General features: G+C 41.7%; 1 protein-coding gene across 3 annotated transcripts in view; it reads right to left on the bottom strand.

Annotated features, from left to right (window-relative positions):
- Nucleotides 1-10,157: 10,157 nt before the first annotated feature.
- Nucleotides 10,158-23,240, bottom strand: part of LOC147882435 (DHBP synthase RibB-like alpha/beta domain-containing protein) — a 68,632-nt gene continuing 55,549 nt past the window's right edge. The window contains exon 9 of one of the 3 annotated variants that reach the window (XM_087400692.1): nucleotides 10,158-10,762. In XM_087400692.1, the coding sequence (XP_087256818.1) occupies nucleotides 10,676-10,762 (87 nt within the window). In that variant the 3' untranslated portion in view covers nucleotides 10,158-10,675. Of the gene's footprint in view, nucleotides 10,839-23,240 lie in introns of all 3 variants that reach the window. The other 2 variants (XM_087400694.1, XM_087400693.1) reach the window with 2 other exon arrangements.

Raw genomic sequence — 23,240 nt, 5'->3', positions numbered from 1 at the left:
GTGGCGAGTTGTTTGTCTCTCCATTGTTTGTCACTCGACCTAAACGTAGAGGGAAGACTTGAACTCGCTCCCATTCTTTACAGTTGCAATGTTCTCACAATCGTGATGATCCCCTATGATGCACGCATTGCAAAAACAAGAAATTTTTCTTATTTGAATCAGTTGGTTGTTTGAAAAGACGCATATGCTATGTAGACCATGAACTCCTTTCATTTTCTCCCAATCGTGCCGGATTCTCCTTTGCACTTCATCCACTTTCACTTCATGGAAAACTCTGCATACTACATTGTTCTTAAGGCTTTGTTTACTGTATGTTGAATGCACGCCTGTGGAGAGGTTAGTTGTAAGCCGTGTTACAGCATCATGAGCATCATTGAGACTTTCTTGAGGGCATGTTAATTGGTGTTTAACCAAAACTTGCTTAATAACAACACCACATCCATCATGTCCACCCTTGCCATGGCTAGAACCAAAGAAATTTTACATCATGTCTAGACCCCAGTCGGGGATTTGAACCTTGAGACAAAGTAGAATCCACTGGCTGCTTTAAATTGAGAGGCAGCACCATCTGACCACACCCAATGTTGTTTTATATTTTCTGCATGGGGATTTTCTTTTTTCAGCCATTCCCAATGCAGTAGTATAAAAGCATGCTGCACAAATAAGGTGTCACATTCCCTATCATCTAAAATGTAGAAATGGTATGTGTGTTGCATTGACCTGGACTCGTATGAGCCAGCAAGCAGATTGGCATGGGGCATAGAAGAATCAAGCAAATGACTATACATTATATGCACAGGAATTGTTATCTACTTGTTGTACCAATGAGCACTTTGAATCTCATCTTGTTCTTGAAATGAATAATTTTCAGAAAAATCTATGACAGAGACAATAGTGTCATGGGGAAAATTGGCAAGGCACATCCTGAAGTGCTAAATTTTCCAATTGGCCGTGAAATCGTGAAGCACATATTTTGGGATGGATTGAACCACTTTACCCATAAGCTCCCTTGGTTGAGTGCTCTGATATAATAGTAGCCATCTCTTTTTATCGGATCCTTCAACATTGACATTTTCAAATCTCCTCCATTTTAGAGCAACATAATTGTATTCCCTCGTTTCATTTAGATAGACATGAAATGTCTTCTTCTTCAGCTTCAGACTACAATGCTTGCATTTGCCACGAATGCATTCAATGCGGTGCCACTCATGGTCTCCCTTTGGACAAACCACTGGCTCCCACAGAGAATTTAGGCTACAAAACCTGCTCTCCCTTGCAACACATGATAGGATCTAGGTGGCCTATAGAGACTACACATTCATCGGGGAGGCATGGGCTCCTCATGGAGCAATGCTGCAACACAACCAAATCTCAAGTCATTCATAGCTTGCCGGGCCAGGTCAAAGTCTATGTGTGTTTTGCAATAACAAACATTCCTGTCTTTGAGTTTCCTGACGTACCAGGGCTTACAATGCTCAAAGCTCCTCTGCCTAATTAAAGATTTAGGACACATTTAGGACAGTCACAATTTCAACCACCAAGATGGTTTAGGACACTGTGACAATTTCAACCACCGGGTTGGTTTAGCCTAACGGTCTCAACTTCACATATTAGACAATAACAAGTATAATGCTTTTCATTTTTGAATTTTATAATTAGAAAATAACAATATATTTCTTTTCATTTTTGAATTTCACAATTTCAATCACAAGTTATGTCAATAATTGCTTGCTGTTTGTCTTGAACCGTTTGTCTTGAGGGTTGGTTTAGGACAATCACATTAATTCCAAGCCATCCCAGTCTAGAAATAGTGGTATATGACCCAAATAACAGCAAATTAAATTTAACTAAGAAACACAATAATTTCAACCACCGGGCTGGTCAATAACTAATGTCTGTTCAACCACGTTGGTTCAAGACAATCACATAACTAGTGATTGAGCTGAAGCAGCCACGGTTGCATGATGTTTCAACCACGGGGTTGGTTTAGTAAAATAATAATATATTGCTATTCTATTGCGAAATATATTGCTATTAATTTTGGCTCAACCACGCCACCGGGCTGGATAACAACTAATGTTGTCTGTTCAACCACGCTGGTTCAAGACAATCACATAACTGGAGATTGAGCTAAACTAGACTACGGTTACATGATGTTCCAACCACCGGGCTGGTTTAGGTCAATCACATTTACTGGGCTCGTTTAGGCACCACTGACCTGTGTTGTATTTAGCATGTGTAAACACCTTGCATCCTGTCCGTTTTTTACAGATGTCCTTTCCATTTGGAGAAACTCTCGTATTTTTGTTCCAAAACGTCGTCACTATTGCAATGACTTCTGCACTTAGGCTGTCTCTCCTTTTCTTGCGTTTTGTTAAAGCCCACAGACTTCTCGGATTGGGATGATCGTGCATTGCTTTTGCTCTATGTTCAAGCATTGGAGCCATGTTGGTCCTTTTGATTGACAACATCTTTGATATTGTGCACCCAAGACATTTCTCCTTTGTTTCAGGGGACACCAACCTAGCTAATGTTTTCCTCTTTGCAGCTAGTTGATCTAAGCTATGCACCCCTTTCACTTTCTATAGTCCATTTCTCAGGTTAGAGAGCATCGCCTCTTGGGCGTGCATCTCTCGAGGTGTTGGTAGGGTTGTTACTCTATGAGCTTTAGGGTGCAGGCTAAAGCTTGTGAAGACTCAAGACTAGTAATCTCATGAATGGCCCGATGTTGATGCCTCAAATGCTCCCACCAATCGTGACACCACAGCTCGTGTTCTTTGCTCCGATGGCAATGATCGAATGTGTGCATCTGCAACCGCTTCCTATTGCTACTTTGCATGGAGTCTTCTTTCTTCTCCTTGTTTCTCCCTTCATAGATGTTACAAAAGTGTCTTTGGTTGCCGTTTCCATACCATGCCAACGCTTTCCTTGACCTGCAATCTGTTCCTTATGCCTTGACCTGGCTTTTTAGCTTTCCCATCTCACAGCCTTTGTCTGCTTCTCCTACATCAAAACCAAATATACCCCTCTATAACTCCACCAGGATATATACATTCCCCCCAAAAGAATGGGGTGGGCACTCAAAAAATAATGTTTTCATATCCCTCCAGATGTACCATCTGCACCTTCCACTTTGGCCAAGAAAGCATCCAAAGCCAGTCATTTTTCTCTTTGGCTCAGTTCTAAGAATTGCCCACATTGTTTTTGGCACCTTTGTCTCTAACATTGTAGCCTAGTTGCCTCCTTCTACATGAGAATGCAAGGTTTGTTGCTTGCTCATAGTGACTATTAGGTCTATGGCAGTCCTCGTCTACAATCAAATGTGGATCTACAAACACCCCATAGATTCATACTTGAATGTTTCATTTTTTATTATTTTACACCCATCTCTTACATTGATGCATTTATCAAATCAACCAATCACTTGCCCAAAGATGATCCAGTACCTTGGTTAGATACTTGTTTTGCCATGTTTGACATTGTAAGTCTCTCGATCCAATTCCTTTCAGATATGCATTATATTTCACACTTTATAGGATTGCCAAGGACATATATGCTCTTGTAGCATCAAATAAAGCATTTGGCCCTTATATCCCACACTTCCTCTCATGCTTGCATGCTTGGCCTAAGAAATATTTGTGCTAGGGAAGAACATACTATATTCATCTTGCAAAACAAACCAAGAACCCTAATGAAAGCTCATATATCCCACCAAGCCAACAATGTTTATAACGTCAGAATCTTGCCTTGTTATGCATAGTTGCATGCCAAAAAATCATGCGCTCATTTTTGCAAACCTCTGCAACATTTCCAAATGGAGCATTTCTCCATTTTTTACACAATGACTTGTGTTCTTCCTAAGAAGATGGAAAACATTTGTGCGTATGACGAACCATGCTTTGTTCCCAATGAAAAACACAACTCCTTTCTTCACCAGGCACCTCTTTCTTTGCACCTCTAAAATACACACATATTGTAAGCCAATTAGCACTGGTCTTATCGCCCCCATAAAACCCCTAAACTCAAATTTTGTAAACCCATTTTTCTAAACCATATCATTAAGAATTTTCCAAAATCCAATCTATGCAAACCTATCTTCAACCTTGAATTTACAAGTAGCAATAGTCAAAATTTCTCGTACATAAGACTCATAGCTATGTGCTAACATTGTAGGCAAACTAAGGGCTCTATGAACATGATTAAAGTGAACCCATATGTCGTACAAGTTTCCCCCTCGTCTCATTCTATTATCCAAGTCTAAACCACTACTAGGACCCTTGATAGACATTTTGAAATCACGAGTCGTCCCAATTACCTTGGAAACAACACAGTATGAATGAAAGGATACCTATAACACTTGTTCTTGAGATCAAGAATGGCCTCAAGCCCCTTAGATGCCATGCCCTAGGCTCTCTTTGCATGCTTCAAACATTTTTCAATTCACTTTGCTATTTGATAAAGGAGTTGCATACTGAAGGAACTTGGTGAACTCTTCATCTCCAATGTCTTGGACTTCCCCTTGCTTATCACCGATAAGCATATCCGAAATCACATCTCTAGAAACTATTGTCCCAAACTGCTTTGCAGTCGTAAACGGGTTTAAATTTGCACGTGAAACCACCATTTCCTCCATTGTTTCTACATTTTTCCTACTAGTACCCTCCTCATATGGATGGCGATGATTGTTGTTGAGATGTATAGCACATCAAGTGATTCCATTGTGTTCCTTTGGAAAGAAGTAATACATCACAACAACTAAGCACGTGGACATGCATTCAATGGCTTGTCCACAATGATAGCAAAGCAATATTACTAAACTCTAGACCAACTAACCCAATAGGGCAACAATGCTTCAGTCTTTCTCTGCAGTTTGTTTCATTTTGATACTGCATTCTAGAACAATAAGAGCAATCTAGCATGCATTCAGTCTTTCTCTCCACTTTTGCCCATTTTGATAATGCATTCTAGAATAATAAGAGCATTCCAAGTTGATGCATCTCAAATGCCTAGCACATCTGGTAAAACGAACTCCTGCTGCAAAACAATCACTGATAAATGTGACATCTTTCCATGGATGACAATGATTCTTCTGCTCTATTCCAAAACATACTAGACTTTGCAACAAAGGAGAGAGCTCAAAAGCTACATACCCATCATAGCTCTGTGGAAGCTATTCGATGTGAAATACACTCTTAAAACTATGCAATGTTGCATCAAGCTAGTGTTCAATGGCAAGGTGCAAATGAACTCGAAGATGCTAGTGAAAGGATCTTGTTGTCATCATTTTCATCCTCTAAATTTATTTCCAATGGCTAGTTGTATCTCTCTTATAAACTTTGTAGTATTTGTTCACCTATGGATCAAGGAAAAATCCATACTCACCATTGTTGTATAGCCTCATTGGCTCAATTTTTATTTGACTAAGGTTGGCTTCTACATCATAGAAACACCGTGAAAGTTGTATATTTTTCTTTCAAAGTGGTGAGACTGAGCTCCATAACGTCCTTTTGAAAACCAATATCATGGTTCGAAAAAATAGTAATTTGCTTGCTTATCATGCAAATACAAGGCAAACAAAAGAGCAATCGCATGTGAAGTCAAAAAGAAAGAAAAGAAGAAGAGAACACAAAGTAAGTAGCATGTAAGAGCTAGGTCCCATGCAACGGTCTTCAACACTTGTTCCACGATCTTTATCACAAAGTGAGCTTAAAACGTCCAACCTGTTGCACAAATTTTGGGAACAACAAGTCGAAGAATGCCGTTGAGTTGAAGTGTGGCTAGGGGCACCTGTTGGCATCTAGAAATTCTTACTCTGAGAGTTTCATGCCAAAATTGGCCGCTCAACAATGAGTCCAACCGGTGAGCAGCCAGTGAAGCAAGTGCGTGTGTTGTGGCAATCCCCTATGGCTAATCTAGTGAGAAAATTCCAGCCATCCATGGGGCCTGCATTACAAGTTTTGGCCCGATGGGAGGTAGCATTGGCTATGAGTGACTTGGAGCCTGTGAGCACAACATTTCTAGCGCATGGGGACCGGCGCTAGTTTACGAATATTCCATGCTTTATTATCACAACAATTATTCATTTAAACGGCAGCCCATAATTGTACACATTAATGTGTGTGCACCACCATGCTCTAGGCCCCTGCTATTACTCTAACCCATTCAATGACTAGTGGCACAAGTCTTTCGTGCATACAAGAATGAAGTGAACCGCCCTCAAAATAACAACAAAGGCAAGTAGCAGATATGGCTTGTTCTAGCTAGAAACAAATTGCATTTCTAGATCTCTCAAGGTTGTTGTCATACTCTTTCCAGAGGTCACACAATTGATCCTCAACCATTGAAATCCATTGATTGAAATAAAACAAGTCTTCTTTCATGGCATCGGCTCTCTTAGACGCTTCTCTAGACCGCTCCTTGTACTTGTAGGCTTTTGAAGTTAAATGTGTGATGCCATCATGTTGGGTTTGAGATTTTGCATGCTCAACGTCATAGGCCTCCCATGTTTGAGCTACTTGTCTTTCAACGAACATATGAGTATCCCTTGTTTGTCAAATGCCAATGCCTAGGAATCCTTAATCAGGGAGGCATCTTGCTAATTCATTGTTTGAGAACTTCAGCAGAAAATTAGCAGCAAGGTATGCAATTTTGTTTCTAGCTAGAACAAGATTTAAGTATACTACAAAAGTATGTTAAAGGGGTAGACAAATTTTGATGGAGCTAGCAATCTAGGAGATATATTTCTATGCAAGACATTTCTAGCTAGAACACGTCACGCCAGTGTGGCCTATTCTAGCTAGAAACAAATTACATAGAAATATACCATGTAGGTTGGAAGCTCCATTTGAAATTTGTCTACCCCTTTAACATACTTTTGTAGCTTGTAATAAAGTTCCTAAACCTTTAGACTAGCCTAAAGAGTAGCATGCAAACCTTGTGCAGGATAAAAGGGACTATGCATTTGTTGTCTTTGAGAACATGCCCTCCACGTCTCGTTGTATATGAATAGCACATGATAGTTGTATAGATTTTATTTGCACAATTTTAGCAAGTACAACAAGAAGTTCAACTACTTCAATTTCCTCCTTTTATGGTACATTTTCATAGAGTGAAGACTTAAGGTAATCATGCTCCTTTTGGTGTCAACATAAGAGCACAAAACTTAAGTGCTTGGACAATAGCGCCTCTCAATGTGTTGGAAGGTCTAGAATTGATTGGTGTCACGTGAAATTGCTGGGCACAGTGTGAAAAGTCTAGGAAAGCATTATGGCCCATGTTTTAAGCTCGATGTCAATTGGAGATGAAAGAGGCGCCTAAGCCTACAGCATGCAATGCATACTATGCATAACCAAGTATTTTTTAACACGAGCACATATTCAATTTGCATCAAAGCTTAGCTTCCACCCTCACAATTGCAATGCAAAAATCAGGGATACTAGAGCTTTAAGATACAAGATCCTCTCAGGAGAAGTCCTGCTATAAAAGACATATGGCAATCCATGGACATGTGCCACCCTATGGTGACATCTGTGTCAGCTTGTAACAAAACCTTTTATCCAAGTCTAAGTAGGTTCAAATTATCCCTTTTTCTTTTTAAGGCCCTTATTACCTTTCTAGATTGAGCTTTCTAGCAAATAGAATTTCTAAAGAAGCTTTACCATAGACTCATTATAAATTTGTGCAAATTTATTCCTAGGTCATTTGACCTTAAACAAAAAATTCTCAAAACAAAAAATTATGAAGTCTTAAATGACTAGAAGTCATGAAGTTCTATTGTTAAGTGTCAACGTCACAAGTTTATGACGCCATCAAATAATCTGCGAGATATATGTTGGAATGACACATCACTCTGTTTGCATGGTTGCGTCCTTGCTCACATTTGCAATGTGAAGTAAGCATCTTCAAGCATGTCCTTTTACGCACCCGAAAAGCATCATTACCTACCATTCTTAATGCATTTGATCGTAAACACCTGATTGCAAACAAGTGTATTGCACAAAAAGTGCAATGTGAAGCTAGTGGCAATGTCGAGTGGCTAGAAGATGAGGCCTGTCTGCTTGGTAAAGGCCGGAAGTAAGAAAAATGGCCTAGCCAATCAATATTTAGCTAAATGGCGAGAAATAACAAGGCAACAGCCTATTCTTGAAAATGTGCTCCAAAACAAGTAGCAAAAATCTGCTCCAGAACGACAAGCAGCAAAAACAGGGTTAAATTTGAGCAACACAAAGGCCAAAAAATGGCAAGGGAGTGCTCATCATGGTGACCTATTGCTATGAAGAAAGGAGACCAAATAAGACATTTGAGTAAGGCTAGTAAATGGCAGCCGGAGAATGAAAAATGATGGCCCTGAGCAAAATTCTCCCAAAAGAACATTGAAATACAAAAACATAGCGCCAAGATTGGAAGAAAAGGACAAGGTCGTGACAAAAACAACTTCCAGAGTAATATATCACCTACATTGGAAGAAAATGGTGACCTATTGCTATGAAGAAAGGAGACCAAATAAGACATTTGAGTAAGGCTAGTAAATGGCAACCGGAGAAAGAAAAATGATAGCCCTGAGCAAAATTCTCCCAAAAAAACACTGAAATACAAAAACATAACGCCAAGATTGGAAGAAAAGGACAAGGTCGTGACTTTATATCACCTATATTGGAAGAAAATGCAATTTGTTTAAGAAGTCTAACAAGATTGGTGACCTTTAAAGAAAGAAACTTGGAGAGACGAGGGGGTGCCACAACAAGTGCATAGTGTAGATTAGAAGTATGCAAAAGAGGAGTTCCAATAGAAACTAGACATCAATGGTCCATGATTTCGATTATGGAAAATGATTGTTGCATTGTTTGGTCATGCAACAAGGTTCACACAATAGTCCTTGGACTTTCTTGTTTTGGCTTTTCATGAAAATAAGACCGTTGTAGCCTATAGTGAAATGGGATCTTCACCTACTTCCCCTCAAACTAAACTTCCTATACAAAGTCAATTTAAGAGCTTTATAAACTACAACTTTTGACTCTTCTACAATTTTAAACTTAATGTACACAAACCGAAATTTCGTGTAAGGACTAATGACACAAAAAATAAGGTTGGGAACCAAACAAGCAAGTTTATGGTTAGATTGAAGATAAAGGCTAAAGCACTATGGCTTGGGAAAGGTAAGCACTATAGACACGATGGTACTCGTATGCTATTGAGGGTGCATGCATAGTGGAAGAGGGAGAGGAAATAAATTGTTAAGTCAATAAGAACAAGATACAAAATGAACGCTTAGTTAAAAATCAAAGGATTGCAACACACACATACATACACATTGGACTCAAAATGTGAAGATGGCAATTTACAGAAGACCAATGCAAATCACCCATTGTGTTCATTAGTCCTTTTTTCCTAGTCGCTCTTCCATCTTACATTCATTTTGTTCCTTCCTTATGTCAAAATTTAGAATACCAATCGATAAAGCATCCGTGCTTATTATGTTTTGTATCCACATGGATACAAAATTTCTTTATGTCAAAATCTAGAATACCAATTGATAAACACCCTTGCTTATGTCAAAATTAGAATACCAATGGATAAAACATCCTTTCTTATTTTCTTTTGCATCCACATGCATGGTGGCTCTAATGAGTGAAGAAAACCATTGGATTTTAGGCCTTGGCTGCCAATGGTTCTTCCTTCAGTTTGTCCTCTTTATTCCTTTAGTTTCTATTCCTTATTGAGATGTTCATCTTAAAAGGATGTCTGGAGAGAAAATGAGATCATGTACTGGGGGTGTTCTTCGGGTCGTAATAATACTTCTTGAGTACAAATTTAAATGCCAATAGAAGGCAACATTAACTAGAATAAGCAGCAAAGAATGAGAACAAAACTACTCTACGACAAAAACTACAATTGCAAAAATGTTATATTGATTACAATTAGGAGATTGAAAAAAAAGAATGACCAAAAAGATTTAAATAATGTCGAAGACAACATTTTGATAGAGATAAAAAGAAAAAACATTCTAGTATTGGAAAGATAAAAAGAATTGAGCGATACAGAAAAGATGATGAGCACTACACCCACGACTTTATTGCATCATCCAAATAGCACACAATGCTTTACATCTATGAAGGCTGGTTCTAGATAGCTTCCCAAATCACTTTCATTCAGCTCCCACTACCATTGCTTACAGATATTAAACAGATATTGACATCCTAGACACATTACCTCAGTAATTAATTGTCCTTTCAAGGGTCTGGCTTTCTAGCTATTTAGTAATTTCCCATTCTTCAACACCTTCCCTCAATAACAATATGGGGAAGCCAATTTTGAAATAGTTGCACTCTTCTTGTTGGTATCGCATCAATCAAATGACCAAGCTGATTAAACACCCAAAAAAGAATGAAATTGATATTATATATTTTGAATGGCCTATACACCGTCTGGAGGTTGGGGAGCATGAAGGTGGGGGCTTGAAGGGGGTTGATGATGGCCTGAAAGGCCTATACACCATCCGCAGGTTGGGGAGCCTGAGGGTGAGGCTTTGAAGGGGTGGGTGATGGCCCAAGTTAACCTGAGAGACGGGGTATTGCTCAGAATGGGGACAAAACGACTGTTGTTTTATACAGGTTATCAATTTAGAATTTCTTGTATAGTGCATTTACACTTCGTGACAGTTTAATCATGACTAGGTTTATGCATAGGGATTTTCCATGGAGAAATCTGCAGCCACTTCCTCTGAACTATGGGACTCTGTGACCATCCAATCCTCAACAATCCCCTGCAAAACTTATCCACATAAGTGTGGCAAAATCTTGAACTAGTTATATGCCTTCTTTATGATCCCTCAGTCTGCACTGCCCCAAAAAAAAAATTATGTTCCCAATTTCCGACAATGGAAAATGATTTGTTCATTTGTTATTTTTGGGGGTGGGCAGGGGATACACAACTTGAACTGGTATTATTTATCTATGAACAGTTTTTTTAGGCAACTTGATCCAGATGTATTGTTATATATCTCTAGATGAATCCAGGAACATGCCCAAACTCATCCTTTAAAAGCACAACACATAGGGCAGTTTTGATCTCATGATATTCACTCATAAGGTTGAAAACCATAAACTCATCATGCATAGCAGGGACTAGCTACTATGACACCCCCACTGACGTCATCAGAGCCCAACAGTGGGTGTAGATGATTGTATAAACATATGCTCTCACACATACAAATCCACACCCACACATACTTGAGCATCCATTTATACAAAGGTCTTCGTACGGAGTTTCTCTCGGCACTCAGGACCTGAAGGGCAGAAGGCCAACAGTATTGTTAGCCTATTAACTTGGAACACCAAATGTACATAAAGGGAAGTTCACCAAGACTAGCCTGCTCATCCCTGCAACTTCTGCAATCCCAAGTACCATCTCATAAGAAGAGAGAGAGAGAGAGATGCCCAAGCTTACAAAGGCAATAACCTATGGCAAAGAGAAATAGTATCAATGTACATCTGTGGTTGAGAGTGCTGCTTGCAAACACTACTGGCTCCCCAGACTAAGGGTCTAATACATGTATCCCCCATCCCTCAGCCCTAGACTATGCACACTTGGAGTGGTAGGCAGATATTGTACTGGATGAATCTGATCCGCACCCTCTCAAAACCCTTCTTTTCTTCTTTTATTGGGTGCAAAAATAGCAACTTTTAATTATCCCTTCATGGGCCTCTTCACATGGTTCTTAACTCACACCCTATAAGAAACTGTAAGCAGCTGCAAGGAACCAAAAAAGGTGAACCATACAAGCAACTCATACCTATATCCACCATACAATAGCAAATGAGATTACTCCTATATCCACCAAAAAAGGTGAACCATACAAGCAACTCATACCTATATCCACCATACTATTTGGATGTCCCTCCTGAGATTACTCCCAAATAGAGCGCAAGATCGCCAGACCCTGGCCGCAGGTCGCTACTCCCTGCCTGCTGGCCACTATCACAAGACTATAGCAAGCAACCCAAATATACTAGGAGGATCACTGGCAATGGTCCCCCAAATGTCAGCCTCAGGGAGAGGGAGACAACGGGCTCTGATGGGGTGTCACAATTAATTTAATGATTTCAGACTGGATCCTTTGAGTCGACCCTTGAGTGCATGGCAGCTCCAGAGGCAATTCTGGATGGTCCCCTGAAAGCCATTAGTGCAGAAACAGTGAAAAATGCCTTCTCTTCGTATGAGATACACTAGGGTAGATAGCTAGCTGGTATAGAAGGTGGAAAGGAACTGATGAGAGACCAACTCTTGCAGCTTGTGTCTCTTGGGAGGGTGTCTATCTGACGAGGCAAGCTGCAAGCATATGCCAGTGTAAGTAGTGTACTCAAAGAAACAAACAAGGCCATGGTGACTGGCTGGACAGGCCACTGCCATTCCCCACGATGCAACTGCGCCTCCCCATGATGTATGTCCTCCCAAAGCCAGAGAACACTTTAAGTGTCGAATACGGCTAGGGTCCAGAATCATTGAACACACTGTCATGGAAGCTCGTCCAGAGGCTTTTGATGCCTTATAGATGCTCAGAGCGGGAGCTCCAGCTTTAACCTCCATTAAGAGGAAATGCAGAAGAGCAAGTGTCAGCTGCATTTAGCTCTCCTAAACATCAAGGGAAGGCCAGTTGGGAAGACTACAGCTTCAATCTTGCAGAAGTGATTAAGATGACAGCAACAATCTCAAGAATCTATTTGCTAGCTCCTCACATGTGAGAAAGACATTGGTCTCTCTAGTCTAGGGTCTTGAGTAGAGTTTCTACTCCATATGCTGAACAAGCATGCTGGCCTCAAGCATGCTGGCCTCATCCCAATTCGATCAACTGGTGTACTTACAATCTCTAGGGTTTTCTCTACTTGGATCATGGTGCCACCTTGGCTCAGGTGGGTCCTATCTAGTCATGCCCATATAGAGTTCCAGACTATTCTCCTCCATTGACCAATACATGATACATCCCCTATGGAAGCATTAACACGATTCAACATACCAAGCCATGGAAAGTAACACTCAGTTCTCTACTAAATCTTTTTCTATAAGGGGCAGCTTGGCAATGTTTCAATATAAGAGCTCCTGATGAACACTATAAAAAACCAGGGCGGCCAACCGGCAGCCAAGGTATTGCACCATCTGACCTCTAGGGATATATGTGACAACTTTGGCCACCCACGTCAATGAACTAGCATGTTAAAAAGAAAGCCAAATTATTTGTGCTAGTTGATATGATTTCCAATGCAACGTAATACCCATGAAGACGATAATGAATGTGCTTGCAACGTTAAACCATGCCCTTCACATACAATAGCAACACCATCTGTAGCTCAAAACCTAAGGGCTCATGCCCTTGATAGATAGCTAAGTCCTGCAACCACGAGTTATAACCCAAGACCTCCGCAAGCTTGAGTCCTTTTTTCCCAATTATTTCAGAAGTGCAAGGCAGAGGACTGGAAACAATCCAGAGTGCATTGCAAGGACGATTTTGATAACCATTTTGAATTACAATCATAGTGAAGCAGAGGGATCCAGGGTGTTGGTCATCAAATATGCATGAGTAGATGTTTTTGAAGACCTGCAGGACGTGTTTTGATGAGGAACGTAACTATGGGAGTGTCTCACAAGCTTTACAAATATGCATTATTATAACTACATCATGATTCCAAATGCAAACGTGCAATTTGTACATGTCACATGCATCCCTCCAGAACACAGTGGACATTTTCTCTCTCGTGCCCCTAGTTCATGGATCTAGGAGATGCCCACACGTGAGCCAATAGTAATGGGACATCAGGGAAGAAGAGGTAGTGCCCCCGTTAAGAGGAGCTGGAACATATTTAAAAAAATTAAGGGAGGGCTCAGTTGGCCAGTCAACTGACTGGTCAGGCAGCCAGTAACTGCACTGGTCAACTGACCAGTCTACCAACCATCAACCAACTTGGGGGTTGGCCATGTGGTAGGTTTAGGGGCAGAAAAGAAGGCAGCTTTCACTTAGCAACGAGATGCCTCCACCCCACAGCTCAGAAACCAGCTGAGCCAGCTGGAGCAGCAACAACGCCAACCTAGCAGTCAGGCATTGTACATAGCTATTATAGGGGGCTATCTATGTTGTAGACGGAATGGGACAAAAGGAGAGCATGGGTAAGAAGCAAGAGAGATGATATGATATGATATTATTACTGTCCGTTGGAGACCCAACAGGATCTGTAGGACAAAGGATATTTTTTTTTCAAATACATGTTGCAGTTCCACAGATAGCTGTCAATGACATTTTTTCACGGTTTGTGTCCTTGACCGATCTTAGTAGTGTGTCCGATCTTTTTAGATTTGTCATATGTACGATCTTACCATTTTTGCTGGCTGTTCAAAGAGGGCGTGTAGGCTCACAGAGGTGAGAGTTTCTATCTCTGATGTGCTGAAAAGCTTTGGTTCACGACCATGGGGGTTACAATTGGTCTGCAACAAATGAAGGTCAATCATCTCATACTCCAGTAAAACCTTTAGCTACAAGTCAAGCATTATTGAACCACTGCAATTATACTTCACTTTGAAGACCCATTTGGAACCTATGACCCTCCTTGCAAGTCTATCATAATTTCCCCCTTTCGGGCCCCTTCCTTCAACTAACAACTTTGGCTGCTCATTATCTATCATGGTAAAGTCTATCAAGTTGGTTTGGTCTTCTCATCTTGCAATGAATGCTTACCTTCCAATATACTAGCCTCTTCTAGAGTCAACATGTACCATTGAGCAAGCCTATCATTCATCTTATTAGATGAGTGCATCAATTGGATGTCAGCATCTACCCTTAAGTTCTCTTCCTTGGAAAAAATTGCCTTGCTTGCTTGCCCATCATGCAATGCCCATCATGCAAGAAGCACAATGTGGATAGCATAGAGGCTGTTAGAAAAGATAGAGTGGGATAGGTCACTTGCCACTAAGGTCAACCATCCCCGCAACAGAAGCTAACCAAAGATTCGTATGCCCTCAGGAATCACACAATGGTAATTTAAATCCAACTTCACTTTCGTAATGTGTACTATGTAGATGTGTAGACTGGTAAATGGACAATGCAGAAGAGGGACTTAGAAAAAGCAATATATATTTGTCCAATGTGGACCAAATCATATACAAAAGATGTGATCAGTGTGCCACCGTCTATCAGCAAAGTGCTAACTAGACGTGGACCTTTGCACACTCAGAACTTGTTCCCCTACCTCCTCGTGGCACTCCAAAACACTTGGCCTGCGTTGCTCTCTTAAAGCTTATGTGGGGCTTGACGCGAGCCTCGCAATCACACCTCCTTGCTGTTGGAGATATCATAGCCAAAGAGTGTGTAAATGTGATGTGATGGTGTGTAGTACTAGGAGATCTAGTACTAGTGATTGTGTGTCATGTGAGTGCCACGTGTCACTATGGGACCTATCCCATATGCACTTCATGCAAGTGTGTGAGTGGGTAGCCTTTAAGGCTTGTACTTCACTTGCCTCATTTAGTGATGATGAATGAATGAAAGCCTTCATAGATTTTACATTTGTGTATCATTTCTTCACTCCCTAGACTATCTCTCTCTCTCACTCACACCATGTTTCTAACATGGTATCAGAGCAGGTCAACCCTGCCATAGCGACCTGCCACGTCATCTCTGCCCTAACCCTAATTTTGATCAGCCTCTTCCCTCTTGCAGCCGCCTCTCCTTGCAACTCTTTCACGTCCATTTCTGCCCATATAACCTCTCCGTAGCCTGCCTTCGTAGCCGCAATCATTCGGGGCCCTTTGGAGCTCTAGGAAGTTCTAGTCGGCATCCTTGCCTGCTGGTCGGCCTGTTTTGAAGAGGCGTTGCACACGTGTTGCTGGTCGGCATCTTCTTCAAGTGGCACATGCACACGAGCTGATTCAGAGCATTTCCATTGTCTTTTTTAGGGTTTCCAGGCCGCTGCAGCAGAGATGACCACCCGTGAGGCATTGGTTGTAGATTTTTGTGGTCTTTTGGATGTTTTCGACCTGTTTTGGAGCTACTATTGCATTTTCGAGTTATTCTAGGGTTGCCGCTGCAGAACCGCCTTCAATAGAGCCGTTTTCGGGGCTGCTCCTAGCCTCTAACTCATCTACAATAGCCGATTCTTGGATTGGTAACCTGCTGGTACATTTTGGTACACCTAAACCTCTACTACAGCATCTCGATATAGCTTGGAGCTGGTCTACTGAAGCGCTTCACACATTTTGAGATATATTATTGCATTTGGCGCCCCTCCAGCTACCTTCTTGAGGATTTTGGACCTGCTCCAGCACCTTGAGCACTCATCTTGCCCACAAGTTCACTTCTATTGGCTCATCCTTGCAGGGTATATACTTGCTGTTATTTAACTTGGGTTCACTCAGTTCTGCATTTTAGGGCATTTAAAGCACCACAAGACACTTATATCTGCCCGAGACCAGCCCATTCCTTGGTTGGTTCTTCATTTCAGCTTGTTGTTTGCCTTCATCAAGGTCTTTGCCATCATGACTTCATTGTCATCCAACTTAATCAGCAATACCAAAGGATTTGGAAGCAGCGGAATGCCAAGGCCATTTCCCTCATTGGTCTTTGCTTGGCCGGCTCCCTCATCCATCACATGGACTTCAAGTCAATAGCTAAGGAGATTTGGGATCGCCTTGAGGCATTGTTTGGTAATGAAATCACCAACTCTAAAGTCTTTTTGAAGCTCAAGTTTTATGATTTGAAAATGGAAGAGAGTGATGAGTTGAGTGATCATCTAGCAAGGTTTAAATCTCTTGTTCAACAACTTCAGGTTTGAAAAGCCCACCTGATGATCAAGATAAGATGGTTGTCCTAAGAGAGGATGCATGGAATATCCCACTTTGAGAAAACTCTAGAAGTCATTCGCCTTGCCACTACCATGTTTGATGAGGAGGTGGCACTACTCATTGAGAAGGATCGTTGCAATAAGGAAGCCCCTCTTACCTCTCCTGGTGATCGAGCATTTGCTTCCACAAGCAAATGGAAGACCAACAAGAACATTATTTGCACTTTTTGCAAGAGGAAAGGACACATTGAAGCTCATTGCTTCAAGAAGAATGAATAGGAACAAGAGAAGCACCATGCCAATCTCCTTGCTGAAGAACAAGCTGAACCTGAAGAGCCCTCTGAGGAGATACAAGCAGCTATAGCAGAGGTTCACGGCCTCTCATTGAGGAGCATTATGACTGGGATTCTTGGGCTTTCTAGGCCCTATGTGCTATATGATTTTGTGTTGAGTCAATAAAGGTTCTCAGCCTTGAGTTGTCCCTCTAGTCAATAAGAGGTACTTTGCCCTGGGTTGTCCCCCCAAAAATGAATGTATTGTCTTTTACTTGGTTTGATGGTATTGACCACACAGTTCAGAGTAAGGGGGGGGTGACGAGTGATGGTTTGCCCTTGTCGGTCGCAAGCTGACTGAGAAGTCACTACCACATGGGAGGCGTTGGATAGTTGGACTTGCTCTTTTCAATATTGCGGCGGAGGGGGGATCGGTCTACTCTTTGCGTGTTGGGTCTCACACACTTTGCTCTAAGGGGGGTGTTGGAGATATCATATCCAAAGAGTGTTAATGTGATGTGTGAGTGTGTAGCCTATAAGGCTTGTACTTCACTTGTCTCATTTAGTGATGATGAATTAATGAAAGCCTTCATGGATTCTACATTTATCTACCATTTCTTCACTCCTAACCTCTCTCTCCCTCTCACTACACCATGTTTCTAACACTTGCTGCTCCTGCTGGACAGCCTATAATAAGGCAGTGCTTGCTTGTGGATCCTGGACCTTCTTAATGCTATGAGGGCAGCCAATGGTAAGGCACAAGTCTCCCCCTGATTCCGACTTCCTTTTCTTCTGTGAAGGCAGCCCTTGATGAAGACTCTTGAGCAGTATCTTTGCTGCCAACAGGTTCTTCCCTTGCTGTATCAGATTGCTTTGGTTTGCTCCCTGAAACAGGCTGCAGCTTCTACCATGTCTGTAGGTCCCAAAAATAGCCAGGTGCTTCTCCAGATGTTGTCCACACGGCAGCCTGATTGCTGCCCATGTGGCAGCCCTGATTTCGCTGCTGTACATGTACTTTCTGCCCACATTCGCAGCCTTGCATTCCTTCTCGTCTCTGCCCTCATGGAGATCCACATGACCTTACTGAGATCTTCATGTTGCCCTTCCCCCATGCTCTCCTCATTTGGGGGTTCACAGATTGGGAGGTGACAACAACGACAACTGGCCTTCTACCATTACACTCTTTTGCATCTCAAACAACACATCCTTTGCAGATGCTCAAACGCTCATGCTACAACTAGTTGGAATTTTGTTGGCCTACACTACCTCAGTCTGTAGAGACCCTTCTCTGAAATAGAACATGCAACCACTTTTCTTTACTTGTCTAAGATGTGTACATTGTACACCCTCATGATCAAACTCTACCTTGAGATTCTTATGAGTTTGTGAATAAAAGAGGATCTAATTATACATCGGTCTCCCTTGTGCTTGTGATGAATGGTACACTGTCAATTGTCTGCACAAGACACTTGGAGTTGTCACCCAATGACAAATGATCTCGGATCCACCAAGCTAAGAGAATTGTACCACCTCATTTTTTTGGTTATACACCTGCTGATGGCACCATCGTCCTCATACTTGCCGTCCTCTAGTCTTGTCACCACCTTAACAATAACTAGAATCTCCTCAATGATAAGAATACTTCGTCAATGTTACTACTCTTTATTTCCTCCTGTGACTTGCCCTCGCCTCCACCTTAACATCTTCCTTCTTCCTACACTCTTTGGCATAATGCCCGTTTTGTTGCAATAGAAGCACTCCACCTTATTCTTCCTCCTCAATATCCTCGTCACGTTATCTACCTCATGTTGATGCTTGAGAATGACCCATGCATCATGAGCAATGGGAGCCATTTGAATCAAGGGAATCACACAAGGATTCAGTGTCCTCGTCAAGTTATCAGCCTCGTATTGATGCTTGAGAATGACCCATGCATCATGGGTGATGGGAACCATTTGAATCAATGGGATCACAATATCTTCGTCGTTTGGATCAGCATTGCAAATGCGTGTACATTTTACTCCTCCCATGATTACAGGATAGTTCAATTTGGGAGCACTCTTGTGGCACCTGTCCCAATTGGATGGGGATTTGCAAAGGTACCATCTGTCCCCTTCCATAGTCTCCGTGATGTCAACAGCCTCTTGACTTTGATCTCCTACAATGGGTAGTTAAGTCCGTCAATCTTTCCCTCCCCAAATTTAGGGAACAGAAGATGCCTGTTGCTGCATCTTAGATTTCTTTCTAAGGGACCTTAGAGCTAAAACCTTTCTGCCCAAAAGACAGCAACTGAAAATGAACTTTCTTGTCCAAGTGGCCAGGTGGCTTTTGAGGGTTTGCTTCCCCCATTGTAGATCTCTCCTTCAGGCAGCAAGCAATGCTTGCCCCAAGTAGTCTTCAACACTTGGGTAATATGGATCAGCCCTTTAAGAACTATGAGCCATGGCATTGGCAGATAATCCAGAAGCCATAAACGACCTTAGATGGAGTGTCCAAAATATCTTCCTCGAACCTCTTCATAAGTGAACAGATACCAGGTGAAAGGAATCACCCCACACTTTGCACAGCAGTAGAATCAATCTTAAACTCAAGCCTCATTCACACCATGCACAAAGAGAGAGAGAGAGAGAGAGAGAGAGAGAGAGAGTATTAGTGTCTTTGGCAGACCGATGGGTCTATGAGACTGAGAAACCTGATATAACAAGCTGAGAGCGTGGAGGTACTAAAAACGGGCATCATCACCCATGCTAAATGCTAAGTGCTACATAGTCATGATATCATTACTGCTGGGTATGAGGTCAGAGATAGAATGCTGGCGGCTATCTGTGGATGCAGTCCGAAGTGGCCTCCTAGCGATGGCTCTATTGACGTCAGTGGAAGGCCAAAATTACCTATGATACCTGAATACATCCCCATGATGGGGAACTGGTGGTGTCTACACCCCCACTATCGTGCAAGTAACAATAAGTCAATAAATGCCATAAGTGACAGAAAATGATAGGACATAGGTAGGAGTTGGAACAACACTAGGGCTCTACTCATGATCAGTGTCAAGATCTATTGGATCCTGGTGTCCCTCAAAGATGTCCTGCAGATATCACCCCTAATCTGTTCTGTGCTTCCCGTGTGGGAGCCGTGCGCTGAAATCTCTCAAGAAGTGGTCTGGTGATGGGGTGTAGAATACACCATACTGACCCGCCATGAGGGACTTAAGCTGTAAGTGAGCCTGGCGGGTACCCAACTGGAGTCCTGATGCCTTTGAAGCATGTCTTGGATCTATATTTGCCATCCTCTTGTCTGCTTTGTGGGCCTCGCACACGGTCTCTATGATGTTGCCGCTAGGGAGCCTTGAACAGTGTAGCAGCTGTGCCCCCATTGGATATCTCATGTAGGTCAGGTGTGGGCTAGGAGCCACCTCGGGATCCCGTGCTCAATGGTGGCCATTGAGTGTGGTATCATCTCCTGTGAAGAATTCGTCAGTGATCGGCTACTGCCTATAATCCTGACTGTGTGTCAATCGCATAAGCGCGTGTCTGCATTTTGTAACCTCTAGCACAAAGAGAGAAGTTTGGGTAGTCAATAACCTTGCGCATATCCTGGAGCCCATGTGCAAAGAGGCAGTGGTATCTCCCATGGATCTCATACTATCAAGGGCATGCTCCTCTCTCTCCACCAACCTGATGTGATTAACTCATCGGTCATGAGAACCTGATAAGTAGTATTGTAGAAAGTTGACGGGCATTAAGTTGTCTATAGTGGTTTTTTTTATATTTCTCCATGATCACTACTTGAAGCACATTTTCAAGTCAATAAGTGCCATGTCATTGTTGTGGGTGGAATAATTATCATATGGCATGTCCCAAAAAAAGGGACCAATTTTCAAATTAGCCATGTCTTTGCAAGCCTTACGTGCTCTATAATAATAGCATAACCCATGCATCATGTCTCTACGAAAAAAGCATACAAATCTATGCAAGTTGTAACATATCTAAGGTGTATACATGAGTTGCCTTTCGCTTTCCACAAGACCTTTTTGTAACATGCCAATAGAATCAAATTTCAATCTAGTACAACTTTTAAAAAAGACATAAAGAAGAAATTACATGTATCCTAGTATGAGTGCGCTAATTATACCCATGATACGAATGAAGGGGCAAAATGATGTGTGTGTGTGTATGCCTATGAACTTCGAGTCCTATGCAAGGAGTGTGTGAGTGTAGGTGTGCTAGAAGGTTCTAGTGACTCATCAGTTAGGTGTGTCAGGTTGGTGTGATGAGTGAGTGATCATAGGAGGTGACTGATTGAGATAATCATGGAGATGATTGTGGATCTGGGATCTACCTACATGGAGACAATTGCCTATATATGTAACCACTCTTGGAATAAAGCTTTACATTGTGTGCCTCATTGCTTCCTCATGAATTCACACATGGTATCAAAGCTTGGTTAGAATCTGAGTAACTAGAATGAGATTCCAACTAGATTCCATCTTCTTCCCAAATGCTCCCTTTCTCTCCCTCTTCTACCTTGAACTTGGGAAGCTTAGTTCTCTCCATCCACGCAATGATTTGAGAAACCCCTTCAGCCAGACCTTCCTCACTCCTGGGTGACCTATCTGACCGGTGGGATTGAAGAAATTCGTCGCCATGTCTATGCACCGCCTCTCTATCTGTTATGTGTCATTTTTGCAATGCTGCTCACCTCAGTGACTTACCTTGCAATTCATCTGAGCCAAGCTTTCTCTACAACTAGAGCTACCCTCTGTAGAAATTTGGAGGATTTGGTCCAGAGATGAGGGAGTACTCAACAAAAAACCAGTCGACTTCTGAGAAGACAGAGTTTCCTCAAGTGATGGAGATGCTGCTGCCCCAAGGGATATAATGCACCATGTCAGCTGTGGTTTTTGTTTTGAGCCTTCCTCGCATATAGATCTATGATTGCGCAGCAAAAGCCCCTAGCTTGGTGATGCTTGAAGTGAGTATCAAGCCTCCAAAGTTTCCATGTACTCTGCAAGCATTTCTAGTGTATTTTTTGGAGTTTTTTATGCTACACTAAATGCTTGAGGAGTAAACATTCAGTTCAGAGATTGTTCTTTCAAGTTTCAGTTCAAAGTGTGCTCTTTCAATTCAGAGAATGTTCTTCCAAGTTCAATTGGTGTTAATCTCTTGACAACATGCCAACTTCAAGTTCTCAAAGCTCTTCAAATGTCAAGAAGACTACAAAGACAAAGTACAAGGTGAAGAAGACTCCAGTTAAGAGGTTGTGGGAGAAGCCAACTGGTTATGAATATGCTAAAGAATTAGGATTTTTAGAATTCTTATCTTGCGATTTGCATCTATATGGTGAAGGTGATTTTTTTGTTCAGAAAGATTGATCTTTTGTAAAGGGATTAGACGCTGCCATTAATTTGGTAAGACCTTCCCAAAATGGCCTCCAAACTGAAAAATAGGTAAGTTTGAAGGAGAGGGGTTTCACACTTGGCAAACAAAACTGAAGTTTATTCTCATGAAAAAGGGAATATGGAAAGTAGCAAATGGAAAAGAATCTAAACCTAAAACTAGAGAAGAAGAAGCTTCATGGCTTCCAAAAGATGAAAAGGCACTTGCTATCTTGGTTTGAGTGATTCCTTTATTCATCACATTGATGGATGTGAGACTGCTCATGCTACATGGACTCATCCTGAGCATGTTTTTGGAGCACAGGGAAGATGCTCTAAGTTTAGCTTGCTTATTAAGTTCTTTGACTTAAAATTTGATAAAGGGGAGTCCATCTCTTCACATCTAAATTCAATGAAGAGCATTTTGACACGTTTATCTCGCATGAAGTTTAATCTTGATGAAGATATTGTAATTGCCATGTTACTTAGAAGTCTCACTGAAGAATATGGCACTATTGTAACCACACACACCACATGACCATATCCATAAGTGTGTCCCCTAAACATAAATTTATCCAACACCCCCCCTTAAATTGATGACCTTCTACCCTGGCAGTAGCCCTTCCTGTCTCACTCCAGCTGCATTGGTAGTAGGCACATGTGGACGCCCTAGCTCCACCATGGCCTCACTCCAAATCCGGTTTCCTCAGTTTACAACAAGAGAGTCCACCTGGAATATGTGTCTTTGGGTATCACCATAGGACATAT

The sequence above is a fragment of the Dipteris shenzhenensis genome, chromosome 29 (genome assembly GCF_047967505.1).
Source record: "Dipteris shenzhenensis isolate YYH24624 ecotype China chromosome 29, Dip_SZ_1.0, whole genome shotgun sequence".
Taxonomy (NCBI): Eukaryota; Viridiplantae; Streptophyta; class Polypodiopsida; order Gleicheniales; family Dipteridaceae; genus Dipteris; species Dipteris shenzhenensis.
The sequence above is the reverse complement of the archived record's forward strand: the minus strand, read 5'-3'. Positions and strand labels throughout refer to the sequence as shown.